At 35.7% G+C, this 15,998-nt stretch overlaps 1 protein-coding gene across 7 annotated transcripts in view; it reads left to right on the top strand.

Moving 5' to 3' along the window:
- Window positions 1-15,998, top strand: part of FUT8 (fucosyltransferase 8) — a 314,874-nt gene that overhangs the window by 201,488 nt on the left and 97,388 nt on the right. For all 7 annotated transcript variants that reach the window (XM_043921010.1, XM_043921005.1, XM_043921008.1 and 4 more), the window contains one exon: window positions 13,377-13,491. In XM_043921010.1, coding sequence (XP_043776945.1) covers window positions 13,377-13,491 — 115 coding nt within the window. The remainder of the gene's footprint in view (window positions 1-13,376; window positions 13,492-15,998) is intronic.

Genomic DNA, 15,998 nt, shown 5'->3' with positions numbered 1-15,998 from the left:
CTTTGTCTCTGGTGATTTTTACATTACACAAAATCCCCATTTTCTTTTTATGCTGGCCCAAATTATAGTCTATAGTCTCTGGACTGAAAGTCTATGTTCTCTGAAAAAATTAGTTAGAGGTTGAGTCTATCAGTTTTCTTGTTCAGATTTCCCTTTGAATCACTCATCATTTTTTTGTTCAGAAAGACATCAGTTAGAGCAAAATTACTTATGGGCTTTTGTTTTTTCAGAATGGCTTTCTTTATGTGTTAAAATTCTGTTCCCATAGAAACTCTGATCTCTTTTTTTTTTTTACTTTCTAAATAAACTTCATTGTGTCATAATTTATTTACAATGAAATGTACATAATTTAGTCTATAGTTCTGTGAGTTTTGACAAATGCTCCTAGTTTTATAACCACCACTGCAATCAAGATACAGAATTGCTACTGCCCTAGGAGAATTCCTTCTGCTCCTTTATAGTCAGCACCTTCCCACCCCCAACTTCAGTCCCTTATACTCACCAAATCTGTACCCTGTCCCTATAATTTTGCCTTTTCCAGAATTTTATGTAAATGGGATCATACTATGTAGATTTTTGAGTGTGGTTTCTTTCACTTGGTATAATACATGTGGGATTCACACATGTTGTTTTGTGTATTGGTAGTTCATTCCTTTTTATGGTTAAGTAATAAGCATAGTATGGATGTACCACAGTTGGTTTATCCATTCAGCATTTGAAGGACACTTGAGTTTTCTATTTTTTGGCGATTATGTATATATGAAGCTACTATAGACATTAACGTATACGTTTTTGTGGAAACATGTTTTTATTTCTTTTGGATTAATACGCAGGAATGGGTTTGATGGGTCATATATGGCGTATATCATGGCATCTGGTCCCATCACTTCATGGCAAATAGATGGGGAAACAGTGGAAACAGAGGCTGACTTTTATTTTTCTGGGCTCCAAAATCACTGCAGATGGTGATTGCAGCCATGAAATTAAAAGATGCTTACTCCTTGGAAGGAAAGTTATGACCAACCTACACAGCATATTAAAAAGCAGAGACATTACTTTGTCCACAAAGGTCCGTCTAGTCAAGGCTATGGGTTTTCCAGTGGTCATGTATGGATGTGAGAGTTGGACTATAAAGAAAGCTGAGCACTGAAGAATTGATGCTTTTGAACTGTGGTGTTGGAGAAGACTCTTGGGAGTCCCTTGGACTGCAAGGAGATCCAACCAGTCTATCCTAAAGGAGCTCAGTCCTAGGTGTTCATTGGTACTGATTTTGAAGCTGAAAATCCAATACTTTGGCCACCTGATGTGAAGAGCTGACTCGTTTGAAAAGACCCTGATGCTGGGAAAGATTGAGGGCAGGAGGAGAAGGGGACGACAGAGGATGAGATGGATGGATGGCATCACTGACTCGATGGACATGGGTTTGACTAAACTCTGGGAATTGGTGATGGACAGGGAGGCCTGGCGTGCTGCAGTTTATGGGGTCGCAAAGGGTCAGACGCGACTGAACTGAACTGAACTGATATGGAGTGTATGTTTAATTATGTAAGGCATCACCAAGCTTTGTATTCTCACCAGCAATGTGTAAGATTTCCAGTTGTTCCATATCTTGTTGCCCTTGATTTTGTCAGTTTTTATATTTTCTCCCCTCCATTCTAATAGTGTAGTAATATATCATTATGGTTTTAATTTGCAATTCCTTACTAATGTTATTGAGCATCTTTTAATGTGCTTAATTGCCACCCATATATCATCTTTGGTGTAGTATCTTTTCTAAATCACATGCTTGATTTTGGGGAATTGTCTTTTTATTGAGTTATAAGCATTCTGCATTTTATTCTGTATACAAGTCTTACTGGTGCATTTTAGAGAGCTCTTTCTGAGAGCCATGTGAAGGAAAGTCTGTTGTCAGGAAATTAGAAAGATTTTACAGAAGTCCAAGTAAGTGATAATGAGCTTCTGGACATGGGTAGTTGGCAGTAGGAATAGAAAGGGATAAATGTGAGAAAAATAGAAGTCTCAGAACTTGGTGACTGATCCAGTGTATGGAGATGGGGGACTCAAAAGTAATTGAGGACTTTGTATTTTGCTGGAAGGATAGCTTTCATAAATGGAGATCATTGTTTCTTGTTTAGTAATTTGATTTTTTCCCCTGACAAAGTGTAGTTTCCTGATGCCTGGAACTCTAAATTCAATACCTTCTCTACCCTGCAGTGCTAAGCAATCATTACTTAGTTTGCAATCAGTAAGTTATGTCTTTTTTATTTAGTATATGCATTCTTTGATTATTTCACACTCTACTTTGCACCCTGTGCAAAAACAAAATCCTATTCCATTGAAAGATTTATTAATTTTGTGCAACTAAAGAAAATTATATAACTGAGGTCAAAATATTCTCTTGTAATTGAGAATCGCAAAAGGTATGAAGGGTAAGTTACAGGAGAAAAGTCATTTACCTCTAAGTATAAAGCTAGAAGCCCCAGTTGATTTTAACAGTGGATGCTGCAAAACAGTATTTGTTAGAAATCACAGAGTATATAGGGGAGGAATTGGAGGTGGGCATCTAAAGTGTTATCAGAGTCATGCTGAAGGGAAGCCTGTGGGACCAGAAGAAAAACCTGACATTCTGTATTTTTGTACTCCGTGCCCTTGACTCCATGTTTGATTTACTTTGGAGGATTTAAGTGATCCCTGTATCTAAAAGTAGTCATGAGACTGCAGTTATCCATCAATCACTAAAAATACAGTGTTTCCAATTTGGAGTGTAATTCTGATTCTAAGCAATGAAGTATGAACTTCCTTTGAATGTGAATGATAAAAAATAATGTTGCTTACCAAATATATCTGATCATTTGTTTATATTTCATGGACCCTGTGCTTAGTAATTTTTTAAATGCATCTAAAAATATGTGGAAATTGAGGGGGGAAAAAAACCCACTTTGGCTCATCATAAACTTAGGGTTGTTAGAGTCAGAGAACTAGTTTAGATTTTATGTTTTATCCCATAGTGCTTCTCTTCCTTCAAAGAAGAGGAGAAAAGTAAAATGAATATGGAACATTATTTTCTTTTGATGACTGTGAGCTCTTGGTTCCAATCTATTTATTTTACAGATGAAACTGGAAATTCAGTTTAATATTGAAAAGGAAAAAATATGTATCCTTTGTTGTTTTTACACATTTTTTCATACTCAGTTTTTATTGTCTCTTAGGCCTTATAGTTTAATATGATAAGTGAAATTGCACATCTTTCATTTTAATTCTTCAAAGAGTAATATACCATATTGAAAGTATATAAATCAGAAGTCCTTTTGTATATGTTTATTAGTGTATATTAGATTTCTTTTTATTTGTGTGAACAATATGAATGGTTTATAGCAATGTTATTATGGAAAGTATATTTTAAATAAGTCAATTCTAAGAGCAGAACTCCTTTTTCAGTGAATAAATTTCCTAGAACCCTAATATAAAACACTAAATGTTGAGTTAATCACAAATATTGCTAATGTCTTCAACTGTCATACTAAGTAGAAAAATTTTAATTTCTAAACATTTTTAACTCGTAAAGTCATGGTCATAGATATTATGAAGATATTTGAAATTCAGTACTTATCATCTGATAAATAGTGGCATATCTCACAACAGTCTCTTCTCAACATATAGGTAAATTAGAAAGTCAATGGGGGAAGTCAAAAGTGCTCAGTGCCAATTGTTAAGAATTTTTGTGTGTCGTCATTACCCTAAGTCTTTTTCAAGTTTCAGCAAGGCATCAAGAGCACCTAGAGGGTGTCTTAAAACACGGATTACTCTATCCCATCCTCAGAGTTCCTGATTCAGTGGCCTGGAGTGGGGCCCGAGAAATTTGCGTTTCTAACATCTTCCTAAGTGATGCTGTTGGTCTTTGAGAACAGAGGCTTTGCAGAATCCCTGGTTCTCTTTCTTGGTTCACCACTGATAGAGGCTGTGTTAGGTTTCTTAGAAAAAATCATGTCTTTATATGTTGGTGTGCCTTATCAGTAAACTGGGGGCGGGGAAAACTCTTTTCTTTTGCTCCCCACTTGATGCTGTTTCTTTTAGTGAGGGGACCGTATTTCTTTTCTAGAATGTGGCTCTCATTGTTCATTACTCAAAATACCTACCATTAATGCAGCCTGGATTCCAAATATCATGTGGGTTTTAGCTCTCCTGAGATTTTTAGCAAAATGCTGTTGACCTGATTAGCCTGTTACTTGGGAGCTAGTTAATTAATAATATTCTTTGACTTTTAGGAGTTTTTATTTTTTAAGAATTTAGAGGGGCTGAGGTATAATAAATAAATACAGAGTAGAATAGTATTATTACCTGGTATATTGATCTCAAGCATTAATATCATTTGATCTTTCAGTTGATGATCATTCTAATGATTCTATGTGACCATGCTTCATAGTAATAACATCGCATTTACTTGATGCTTCTGATATCATTGATCATGAATTGACCCTGGCCTCTTTGAAATAGCAAGAGGGAAATCAGCAGTTTAGAATGATTATTTTTGTCATTATGACTTGATTACTTATGTAATAGTTTTAAATTCAGTGCTTAGATTTATGATTTTTAGATTTGGCCGTTAGTTTCTGAGGATATCATGAAAAGTTTTATCTTGCCACACTTTTTGCTTGTTCAGAAATACATTTCACTTAATTGTTGTTGCTTTGGCTCTTTTTGTCATCTTTATGGTGCCAGACACCAGTTTATGAAATAGTTAACTGGAGTTGTTTCTTTTTTATTTTAAATCATACCAATTATTAAAGGACAGGAGGGCTCACAGAACTGATGAGCTATTTCTCAGTTACGTTGACTGAAACTACTGAGAAGCAGCCTAGTAAAGTAGCAGTCTCATTGCTCCTGCATGGTTTGCATCATCTCATTACCAGTGATTTGTAAAGCAGCTTTGCTAAGACTGAGAACAGCTATGTTTCCCAAATGATGAATGATACTTATGACTAATTAAGCTGATTAGCTTTTTGCTACTGTGTGTAGGGGAATATGTAACAAAAATAACTTCAAATCAGGCAAGGGGTGCGGTATCTGACTGGTTATAGAGGAATATTGGTAAGTTAATATCTCACAGGTTTATTTGATCAGAATTGCTAGTCATAACCATTGTGGTCCAATAGCTTGTTTTTTTTTTCCCTCTCTTTATCAAGTAGACTCTCCTCAACTGTCTTTGAAAGGTTCAAGAACTGAAATCTTCATTCTTGAATAGTTAAGTTTTGTGAACCTTCAACACTATCATTCTTTGTATTTTATTTTATTATATATATAATCTTAATTTTTTCACATGTATTTTGATTCTTACATGAAGCTGGAATGTAGATATTTCTCCAGTTTTTAGTATCTTTAGGCAAAATGTTTTTGTATGATTGTTTTCCTACTAAGGAATTTAAGTGATACTAGAACATTCCTCTTAATATCCTTGGACAAAGGGAGTCATTGTCATATGAAGTTACTCTTATTCAGCTTGTTACTGAATTTCTATCAGCCGGATTGTGATTCTCCATCTTCTGTAAGGAAACATTCTCTCCTGAAATAAAATTTGCATTGGAAGAAGAATCTGGTGGAAAAGTGTGTCTCATCTAGTGGCCCTAACTCTTGTTTTGTGTGACCCACCCTTACATCTCCTTGGGTGTGGTTTCCAAGCTCAAAATTTTTTTTTACATTAAAAATACTTAATTTACTAAGGATTTCCTATGTGCCAGTCACTGTGATAAAGGCTCTCTGTTCATTTTCTTGTTTTATCAACATAACAGGAGACACAAGAAACACAGGTTCAATCCCTGGGTCAGGAAGATACGCTGGAGAAGGAAACAGCAACCCACTCCAGTATTCTTGCCTGGAAAATTCCATGGACAAGGAGCCTGGCGGGCTACAGTCTAAGGGGTTGCTAAGAGTCAGACATGACTGAGCACGCACGAGCAATACTATGTGGCAAGCCTCCTTATTTTACAAAAAAGCTATACTTAGGCCTAGAGAATTTAGATAGCTTATGCAATTAAGTAGCAGAGCTGTTCTATCTAAATTCTTTCTCTTAATTGCTAAATACTTCTCTGAGCTTTATTTTTCTCTTCCACACATGGAGATATAATTCCTGCAATGTAGCATTGTGATGATTAAATGTGGGAAAATATATAAAACACTTTCCACAATTACTAACACATTGTAGAATCTGGTAGACTGTAGTCAGACCTGCCCAAGGAAAGTCCCATAGGAGATAGATATAGAAAATTCCTAGATCTTGCGAGGAAGGCACTGTTAAGGGGAGATTGTCACAGTGCTCAACAGGAAGAATTTCAAGGTCTGAAACCTAAACATAAGCCTAGTGGACCTCACTCACCAAATAGCATAATTATTGCCCTATGTGGTGGTATGAGCTTTTTTTATTGCTGCCCTTCTGGACTCCTGTATGCCTGTGTGGGCTGTCAGAATGGCGGTATTCTAAAATTCCTCCTGAGACAACATGGGAGGCAGTGGGAGCACTGTTTGCCTGTCTGTCTCCTGGTCACAGTTTTATCCTTTGCACGGTTTGCTTCTGTCCCAGAAGCAAACCAAAGTATTGCACCTGGTGCATATTGACCTGTGGATTAGGTTTCATGGTGTACCCTCCCTTAGTCACATTTGCTTTAATAAATGCCAGTTCCTTCACCTTGGGTTTGAATTACATCTTCTGTGCCAGCCGTTGGGGGGAGTTTCCCTCTTCAGCATTTTGAATCAGGTATAAATAATACTCTGCTTGTGGTTCTTCATTGGCATAATTGAGAGAGACTTGAACATTTAAAAACAGTTTTGTGAATATTAATACGTATAAAAATAGGAAAATTAACAGCAAGCATAAAGAATATAAATGCAGGCCAGCTTTGGAAGAAGGGTTTGATATTTGTCAGCTATGAGTCACAGATGTTTGTCTGGTCTATGACTTATCTTCAGACATGTGTATTCTACCCTCAAATGACCAGTGCTGTTCTGCTGGTCCTTTGCCTGGATTTGTATTAATATTTCCCAGGCTTTAATACCTCAGGACTTTAGATTCACCATCCACCTCCTAGATTTTTGGTAATCTTCATAGTCAAAACCAAGTCAGCCAGATTATCAGCTTTTGGACACTTCTAGGAGATTTGATTTTAGGATGAAGTCACTGAAAATCCAGAATTTCTGTGGAATGGTTTTCAGGCACCATGTTTTCTTGTAATGGGCTAGGAAACTGAATCTTTCTGTTTGAATATCCTCATGTCTTTAGCTAACAGGTTGACCCTTTAAAAAATGTGGAGGTTTGGGACTCCAATCCATTGCACATCAAAAATTCACATTTTGACTTCCCCAAAATGTCACTAATATATAACCTTCTGTTGACCAGAAGCCTTACTGATAACGTAAACAGTTGATTAAGCCATGCTTTGTGTATTGTGTATCAATATTATGTACTGTAGTCTTACAATTAAGTAAACTAGATTTCTGTTTTTGTGCCAGTACCATACTGTCTTGATGACTGTGGCTTTGTAGTATAGTCTGAAGTCAGGCAGGTTGATTACTCCAGTTCAATTCTTCTTTCTCAGGATTACTTTGGCTATTCAAGGTTTTTTGTATTTCCATGCAAATTGTGAAATTATTTGTTCTAGTTCTGTGAAAAGTACCGTTGGTAGCTTGATAAGGATTGCATTGAATCTATAGATTGCTTTGGGTAGTATAGCCATTTTGACAATATTGATCCTTCCAATCCATGAACACGGTATGTTTCTCCATCTGTTTGTGTCCTCTTTGATTTCTTTCATCAGTGTTTTATAGTTTTCTATGTATAGGTCTTTTGTTTCTTTAGGTAGATATACTCCTAAGTATTTTATTCTTTTTGTTGCAATGGTAAATGGTATTGTTCCCTTAATTTCTCTTTCTGTTTTCTCGTTGTTAGTGTATAGGAATGCAAGGGATTTCTGTGTGTTAATTTTATATCCTGCAACTTTACTATATTCATTGATTAGCTCTAGTAATTTTCTGGTATAGTCTTTAGGGTTTTCTATGTAGAGGATCATGTCATCTGCAAACAGTGAGAGTAAACTAGAGAAAAGGAAATATTATTAAGGAAATCATAAAGAAAATACATTTACAGGACTGTACTATATTGATACTAGAAGTTTATGTCCTTTGTTTACAAGATGAATTGTCTCTCAGTAGCTACATCTATACTGTTTTATAAGATACAAAACATTACAGGTATTATACATATTAGAGTAGAAAGCAAAACTGAAAAGGTGGCATAAAAATTCATTTATTTACAGCTATAACAATACATATACCTGTATCAACAATAATTGCTTTAAAGGAGGAATATAATCAATATAATTGCTTTGTGGTAGCCTAGACTATAAACTAATAAATGAATTGTTATAAAATTTTTATAGCAGTTTTACAGTCATATACATAACACAGTATTAGAAATATTACATTTTTTAAAAAACCTATGATAATAGGCTAATATGCAGTTTCTCTAATTATAAAGAAGGAATACTCTATAATAATATAACTCTTTGAAAGCAAAGTTATAAAACAGTAAGAAAACTAGCACATTATTAATATTATATTAAATATCATTCACTTTATGCCTATGGATGAGTACCAGCATATATTTTACACATTTATGATACATCTTTTTCTCAAAAATTCTTTTGCTATTTCCATAGTATGTGGTTCATCTGTGAGTTTTTTCAAATCATCTCAAGTCTGAAAAATTTTTTCCAATATTTGTTTTTAAAAACCTGTGTATAACTGGACCACTTGCACAGTTCAAATTGTGTTGTTCAGGGGCCAACTGTAGGTTGAATTTAAAGTCATTTCCTGGACTTGTCTTCTTTATGTGATCTGCGTGGGGAGGCCAGGAAAAAACTATTTACAAAGCAAGCTCAATTTAGTTGACTATAGGAGTAGAGTGACTTATTTTGTGATTCTGATTGCATCATCATAAAAAATTAGTGTCCTTTTTTTTTTTTTGGTCTTTGGTCTTCTAGTTATGAGACTGGTTATTCCACTTTCTTGACAGAGATTGAGATGAATATGAATTATTGATTGCTAAGACTTAGTACTGATGTAGCTTGGTAAAAACATTCACTTTTATGTTTTCTAATTTATTAAAAAATACAGAGATCAGCTTTCATTCCCAGTGGTGAAGTAATGATTTGATTACTATGACATGAAAGCATAAACCATGCCAATGTTTGTATTTCAAAGAATTTTCCCCTCTAAATTATACCTGATGTAGTTTTTACCTGCTTGAGACTGTATAGTGATTGTTGTGGAATGTATTGCTATTTGTCTGTGTGTATGTTTATCTTTAATGTAACGCCGTGCAGAGCATATTGAATTTCCTTTATTCCTTTGACATTTGCTGATAGACTGATTATTTATCCCACTGTATTACCTCTCCAGAACCAACATTGTTTTTTAAAGTTGAGATTTGCAATAAAAATTGTGATTACTCCTATTTAATGGGTAGGAAAAAGCAAATGACTGTGTTTGGATATGATGAAACCTATGAAATGTAAAAAATAATATAAGAGTAATGGAAAAGAGGCATTATGAAACTGAGAAAATAATTTAAATAAAATTCAACAGCCCTATAACACCATTATAGTTAAAGACATCTCCTGTTTCCATGATGAAGGCACACAATTTCATACGAGCGGTGACTTTTCCCCTAGCAACTATAAAATGATATTGTAGGCTACATGATAGTCCATAGGGGCCTCAGTTTTGTAATCTGAAAAAAACCTGAACCTCTGTTCAGTGTATAAGACTGTAAGTTAATTTCTTAGGGAGGCATTAAGTTGTAGATACGGTTTTTCCAACTAAAATTGCTCTTTCAATGAAAAGAAGTGTTTTGAATCTTAGATTGCAATAATAAGTATAAAAATAGATAAAGCATCATGTATTAGATTCTTGCCCTATTTTAAAAGGGTAAACATGGAAATAGTCAAGCTGTGAAGTGTCCTGTGCATGAATAATGTTGACACATTGAACAAATGCCTGAAATGGTTCACAGAAGACCCTGTTACTCCAAAGCATTGTATAAAACTGTTCCAGTCTTAGTTGGGTGAATATTCTAAACTGTAGCTATGATTTTGAATTTTTATTTGTATATTATTAATAGTTTTGCTTTACTCAAAGGGTCTATTACCAGATATTCTCTGTGTATTATATTTAGTTCTGATGAGTTTCTATGACAGTAAATAAAACTTTAATTTTTCCAGTGGGCTGCCATTTCTTTGTTCCTAAATGGTTTATCATTTAGTTAAGAACCAGGACTAAAAGAGAACTGAGGCTGTCATATACTCCTACAGAAGTCACAGTTGTTAAGGGCTGGTTTCATTATCTGTTAAATGAGTCCTTACTGATCAGTCCCTTTCTTCAGGGTGCTATAAAGCACTGACTATCGGGTCATTTTTCTGACTGGCCATTAGTCCCACATACACTGTCATCCTCATACCCAATGGATCCTTCCTCTTAGAATCATTAGTAGGTCCTCCTCAGACACAAGGTAAAAGCTCTGAAGCAGCTCTCTGAGTCATTCTAGCATAAATAGCAATGTCTTAGTGTATTTGGGTTACTGTGACAAAAATACCACAGATGCATGGCTTATGAACAACAGAGATTTATTTCTCACAATTATGGAGGCTAAGAAGTCCAAGATCAAGATACTGGCTGATTTGGTGTCTGATGAATGACCTCTTTCTGCTTCATAGAGGTTGCCTTCTCACCATGCCATCAATGTGGCAGAGAGGCTAGAGAGTTCTGTTAGGTCTGTTTTATAAGAGCACTCATCTCATTCATAAGGGCTCCACTCTCGTGACCTAAGCACTTCCCACAGGTCCGACTCTTGAATACCATCACACTGGGCATTGTTTCAGTGTATGCATTTAAGAGGACCACAGATGTTCAGTCTGCAGCAAGCAACCACCACATATATTACTACTTTGTTTATATTATCATTAAGCCTTTAAAAAACTATGGCAGGTATTAAAAAACTATATGGCAGGTATTATAATACTTATTTTAAAATGAAGTAACTATATCTCAAAGATGTCAAAAAAAAAAAGGCTAGTAAGAGATAGACCCCAAACTGAGAGACCTATCTGGCTCTCAAAGCTTTTTCTCCTCTGATTTGGAATCTTTCTGATTTGCTTATTTACAAGGAATGGTGTCCACATTTTTGTACTCTGGACCCGTTACTTTGATATTTGTTGTACGTGTAACATACAAAATATGTGTTAATATTGTTTATGTACTCAGTAAGGCTTCTGGTCAACAGTAGTGCTATTAGTAGTTAAGCTTTGGGTGAATCAAAAAGTTATATGCATTTTCAACTGTGTGTGGGGTGGGTACCCCTAATCTCTGAGTTTCTCAAGGACCATACTTTTCTGATAAATAGAAATAAATGTCTAATTTTATAATTTTCAGAAACAAATAGTACATACTTAATAAGCATTCTCTAAATGGAAGAGTTAATACAAAATGTGGTGGAGTAAAGCTGGAGTTATAACTAGTTAAGGATTATTCCCAGAAGTTCTCTAGCACAAAATTGGACTTGTGAAAGAATAAAAATTATCAATATTATCTCATCTAAAATTCTTGAAGAATTTTTTGCTACTTTTTCATTTAATTTAATTATCTATTCAAAAATGTCTACTGGACATTTTCTGTGTGATCACCACTGTTCTATAGGCTGATTTGTGGTGGTTGGCGGGTTTAAAAAGTACTCTGCTACCATGGAGCTTAAGTTCTAGAAGCTGGACGAAGATAATAAAGAAGTAAATGATATATATCAAAAGATGATAATTGCTTGGAGAAAAATAAAGCAGGGAAGGAAAAGAAGGAGAATCAAGGGATGTGATGGTAACTGGGTGCTGAATTTTTAAGTGAGAGTCTGGAAAGACTTTTAAAACAGAAAGTGAGCACAGATTTAAAGGACATTTGGGTGAGCCATGTGGATGAATATCTGGGAAAGCAGCATTCCAGGAGTGAGAAGAGCAAATGCAAAGACCCTGAAGTAGGAACAAGGCCGACACGTTCTGGGGTCAATAGCAAGATTATGTGGCTGAAATAGAGTCCACAGTGAGGACAGTAGTAGGAATGAGATCAAAGAGGTAAAGGAGGCCATATTGTCTGGGGCCTTGTAGTTCAAAGTAATAACTTTGAGTTTGACTGAGTGAGATGAAGAGCCAGTTCATAAGAGCAAAAGTATAACATCATTTGACTGGCATTTTGACAGGATCTGGCTGCTATGTTGAGAACAGACTGTAGAGATTGGCAAGGGTGGAAGCAGGGAGACCTGTTCAGAGGTTACTGTAACAATTCAGATGAGAGAAGATGGTGGCTCAGTTGATAGCAGTGCCAATGGTAATGCTTGGTCAGAACCTGTTTCAATATTTGCTGATAGGTTGTTGAGGGTTGTTAGAGAAAGAGGAGACCTGCTTTTTACTTTTCTTTATTGGTAAAGGTAGGTCATAGCTTGTATTTAATGTGATGTAAATAAAACCATCTGCACCAGCCATCAAGTTTCTCTTACCTAGTATACTGAGCATTTTAGTTTACTTTGCAGGAAATTCAGCATGTTTTAATTGACACTACCAATTCTATGCAGAATGGCAAAGTATCTTAACAATCATTTTATTAATTTAGACCAAGAATTGTCAAATTATGGTCCAAGGGCCAAATCTGGCTCATAGCCTGGTTTTGTGAATAAAGTTTTATTGGAACATACACACATTTTTTTTCCCTGCATATTGCCCATGGCAGCTTTCCTGCTTCAAAAGCAGCAGAAGCCCAGGAAGCCTAAAATATTTACTATCTGGCCCTTTATAGAAAAATGTTTGCTGACCTTTGGTTTCAACTACTGTGTCAGAGTTGTGCCAAGATTTTCCTCTCATCTTTTTCCAAGTATGAAGAGGAAATTTAAGAGGGGACAGAAGGTGACAATAGAGGGAACAAAAGGTAATATTCAAATACTGGCACCAACGTATTTCTCTCCCTTATGTTAATCTGCCTGTTTCTTTGCTGTAGATATCCACTTCTCCTGAATCTCTGAAGTGCTCTGTGTTGAGATACAAGTACACGTAACTGGCCTAGAAAAAAAAAAGAGTTGTTTTTCTCAATAGTAAAGATTTACTGTAGGAATGAATCTTGGATGCTAGAAACTAAATTGTTGAATTTCACAATCTTGATAGAAAATAAAAGATAAGTATCAGCATGAACATCAATCTTTATGAAGAATTTGACTCATCTTATCTTATGATTTTGTATAATCCTGTACAAATGCAGTACAAATAAGTTAGACCCCCATTGTTGTTTGGTTTTTATAGGTCTATAATGACGGATTTATACTACCTCAGTCAAACAGATGGAGCAGGTGATTGGCGGGAAAAAGAGGCCAAAGATCTGACAGAGCTGGTGCAGCGGAGAATAACGTATCTTCAGGTAAGAAGGTTAGGTTAATGAATAAATTCGAGTGAAAAATAGAAGGAGAAACATTAAAACTAAGAGCTGCTGCTGGTTTTTAGTCTTCTTAGCCCTTGCTTTTTGAAAATATTTGTCCAGTCATTTTACATATTTATTCAAAAAGACTCTATGTCATGCCTTGAATGGAATATAAAGATGGCTAAAACAAGATCCCTGCCCTAATAGGGGCTACTTCTGACGCATGCACACACAAAAACTATAGTGCAAGATAGGAAGTGCTGCATAAATGAGATATGATGAAATGCTTATTGGAGGAAGATGTCACAGATAGCTTTATGGAAAAGATATTATTTGACTGAGCTGTAAAGGATAATCATGTAGGATTTAGATGTCCAGAAATGGAGAAGAGTGTACTAGCTACAGCATGCTGTTTGCTGCGCTCATTTGCTCAGTTGTGTCCAACTTCAGATGATGTGAGTAAAGCTCCTACCTGGGAAAGAGCAGTACAGGAACCCAGTGAGAAACAGGATATCTCAGTTTGTCTGAAGTTTTGGTTGTGTGAAAGGAGAATTGGAAAAGGTAGGTTTGGGAGCCAAGTTGCCGAGGTCCTTGTGTACAGGTTAAGCTTTATGGTGCATAAGCAGCAAATGGTTGCCGAAAGATTTTATTTATTGCCTAACATCATTATAACAACAAACAGGAAATATAAATCAAGGGTAAACACCAAGTCCCAGGCCCTTTTAAATGTTCTGTCTTCATTTTGCGTGTGTGTTTTCTTTTAGTTCTTACTTACATGCTTACCAAGTCTTAAAACGTTTGTAAAGACAGAGTTAATTTACTTTTGAATTTATTTATTTATTTGCTTAATATACCGTAAACCTTTTCTATTTTAGAGTCACAACCTACTTTTGAAAAATTTTTGTACATAAGAGTATCATGATAAGAGTGGTGCTTTACTTATACTAATCTGAAAGGTAGAATTTTGCTTGAACTGGATTCTTTGGCAGAGATTGGAAGGAGACTGTTTAGGACAGGAGTCCCCAACCTCCAGGGGCTTCCCTGGTGGCTGAGCAGTAAAGAATTTGCCTGCCAGTGCAGGAGACACAGGTTTGATCCCTGGTTCGGAAAGTTCCCCAGAGGAGGAAATGAAAACCTACTCCAGTATTCTTGCCTGGGAAATCCCATGGACAGAGGAGCACAGCGGGCTACAGTCCACGGGGTCACAAAGAGTTGGATGCAACTTAGCAACTAAAACAACAGCAATCCCAGCCAGTACCTCCTGCCATTAGGTTAGAAATAAAGTGCACAATAAATGTAATGTCCTTGAATCGTTCTGAAACCATCTGTCCTCCACCTGGATCCGTGGAAGGATTTTCTTCTACTTAGCCAGTCCCTGGTGCCGGAAAGGTTGGGGACCACTGGTTAGGATATAAAGACAGTATTGCAGGTGAGAAATATTGAGGTGTGTGGCAGTTTGCATTGGAAGGGAAGAAAGGAATTTCAGAGAGTTTGGGAAGATCGAATAGATAAGCCTTTCCAACAGGCTGAAGCAGCTGGAATGACTAGGGTAATGGGGTATTATTAACTGAAAAGAAACTTTAAAGTTAGAATGCAGTCATCAGGGGCAAACAATGAATTAGTAAATAGAATTCTGTAACACTCCGAATGCTTGAAGTTGAGATGATCATCCCCACCCATTTCTAGTGATGGTATGCTTTCTGTATACACTCACTCTGTTTCCCTTTGAAAATTAAGGTGTCTTATAAAAGCGAAATAATAGCCAGTGAATTTATTTCGTATATTTTAAGATGCACATTTTCCTACACTTAAATAGGAAAAAAGTAGAAAATCAAGTGCATCAAGAGATCATTAAAAACAAAACTGATCTTGGCATGCTCTCTTGTCTCATGCCCCCATGACCATTCATCAGAGGTGTCTGTAGAATGAGCAACACTTGCCTCCTGTAGGGAAGAGGTAATTATCTCCTATCAACTAGAACCTCATTCAATGAACTATAAACAGCTGGTGGTGCAGAACTATCATCCTCATTTAAAATGGAAATAACTATGGTTTCTGAGTTTCTTCCATTTCAACATATTCATTAAGTGTTCACCCCATGAAAGTTATATTTAAACTATGATTTGGCCATAGTTTAGCTCCCATCACTGTAACACGTACCTACCACTTGCTCTAGTTTCTTTTTTCCTCTTGGTTTTTAAGTGGCCAAGTGCTCTCACCAGTAGCATGAAGTTCATCTTCTGTGTGCTGTTTTCAGTGGTTCTATTTTAGAGAATTTCACTTGTAAATCACTTATATCAAAACATCATTTCACATGGACCTAACTTTGAATAGGTATTCAAATATTACCCATTTTAAAAATTCTTGCTTTTTTGCTTTTTTTTTTTTTCTATTGGAAAAGAAAATGTGATTTTTTTTTAATATTCAAGGAGATGGGGAAAATCTCAATAGGAAAAAATGTATTTTAGAAAAAATATTTTTCTTTAATTGTTTAATGTATTTATGAT

The sequence above is a fragment of the Cervus elaphus genome, chromosome 12, assembly GCF_910594005.1.
Source record: "Cervus elaphus chromosome 12, mCerEla1.1, whole genome shotgun sequence".
In the NCBI taxonomy this organism is placed as follows: Eukaryota; Metazoa; Chordata; class Mammalia; order Artiodactyla; family Cervidae; genus Cervus; species Cervus elaphus.
This window is presented reverse-complemented; position numbering and strand designations above follow the sequence as displayed.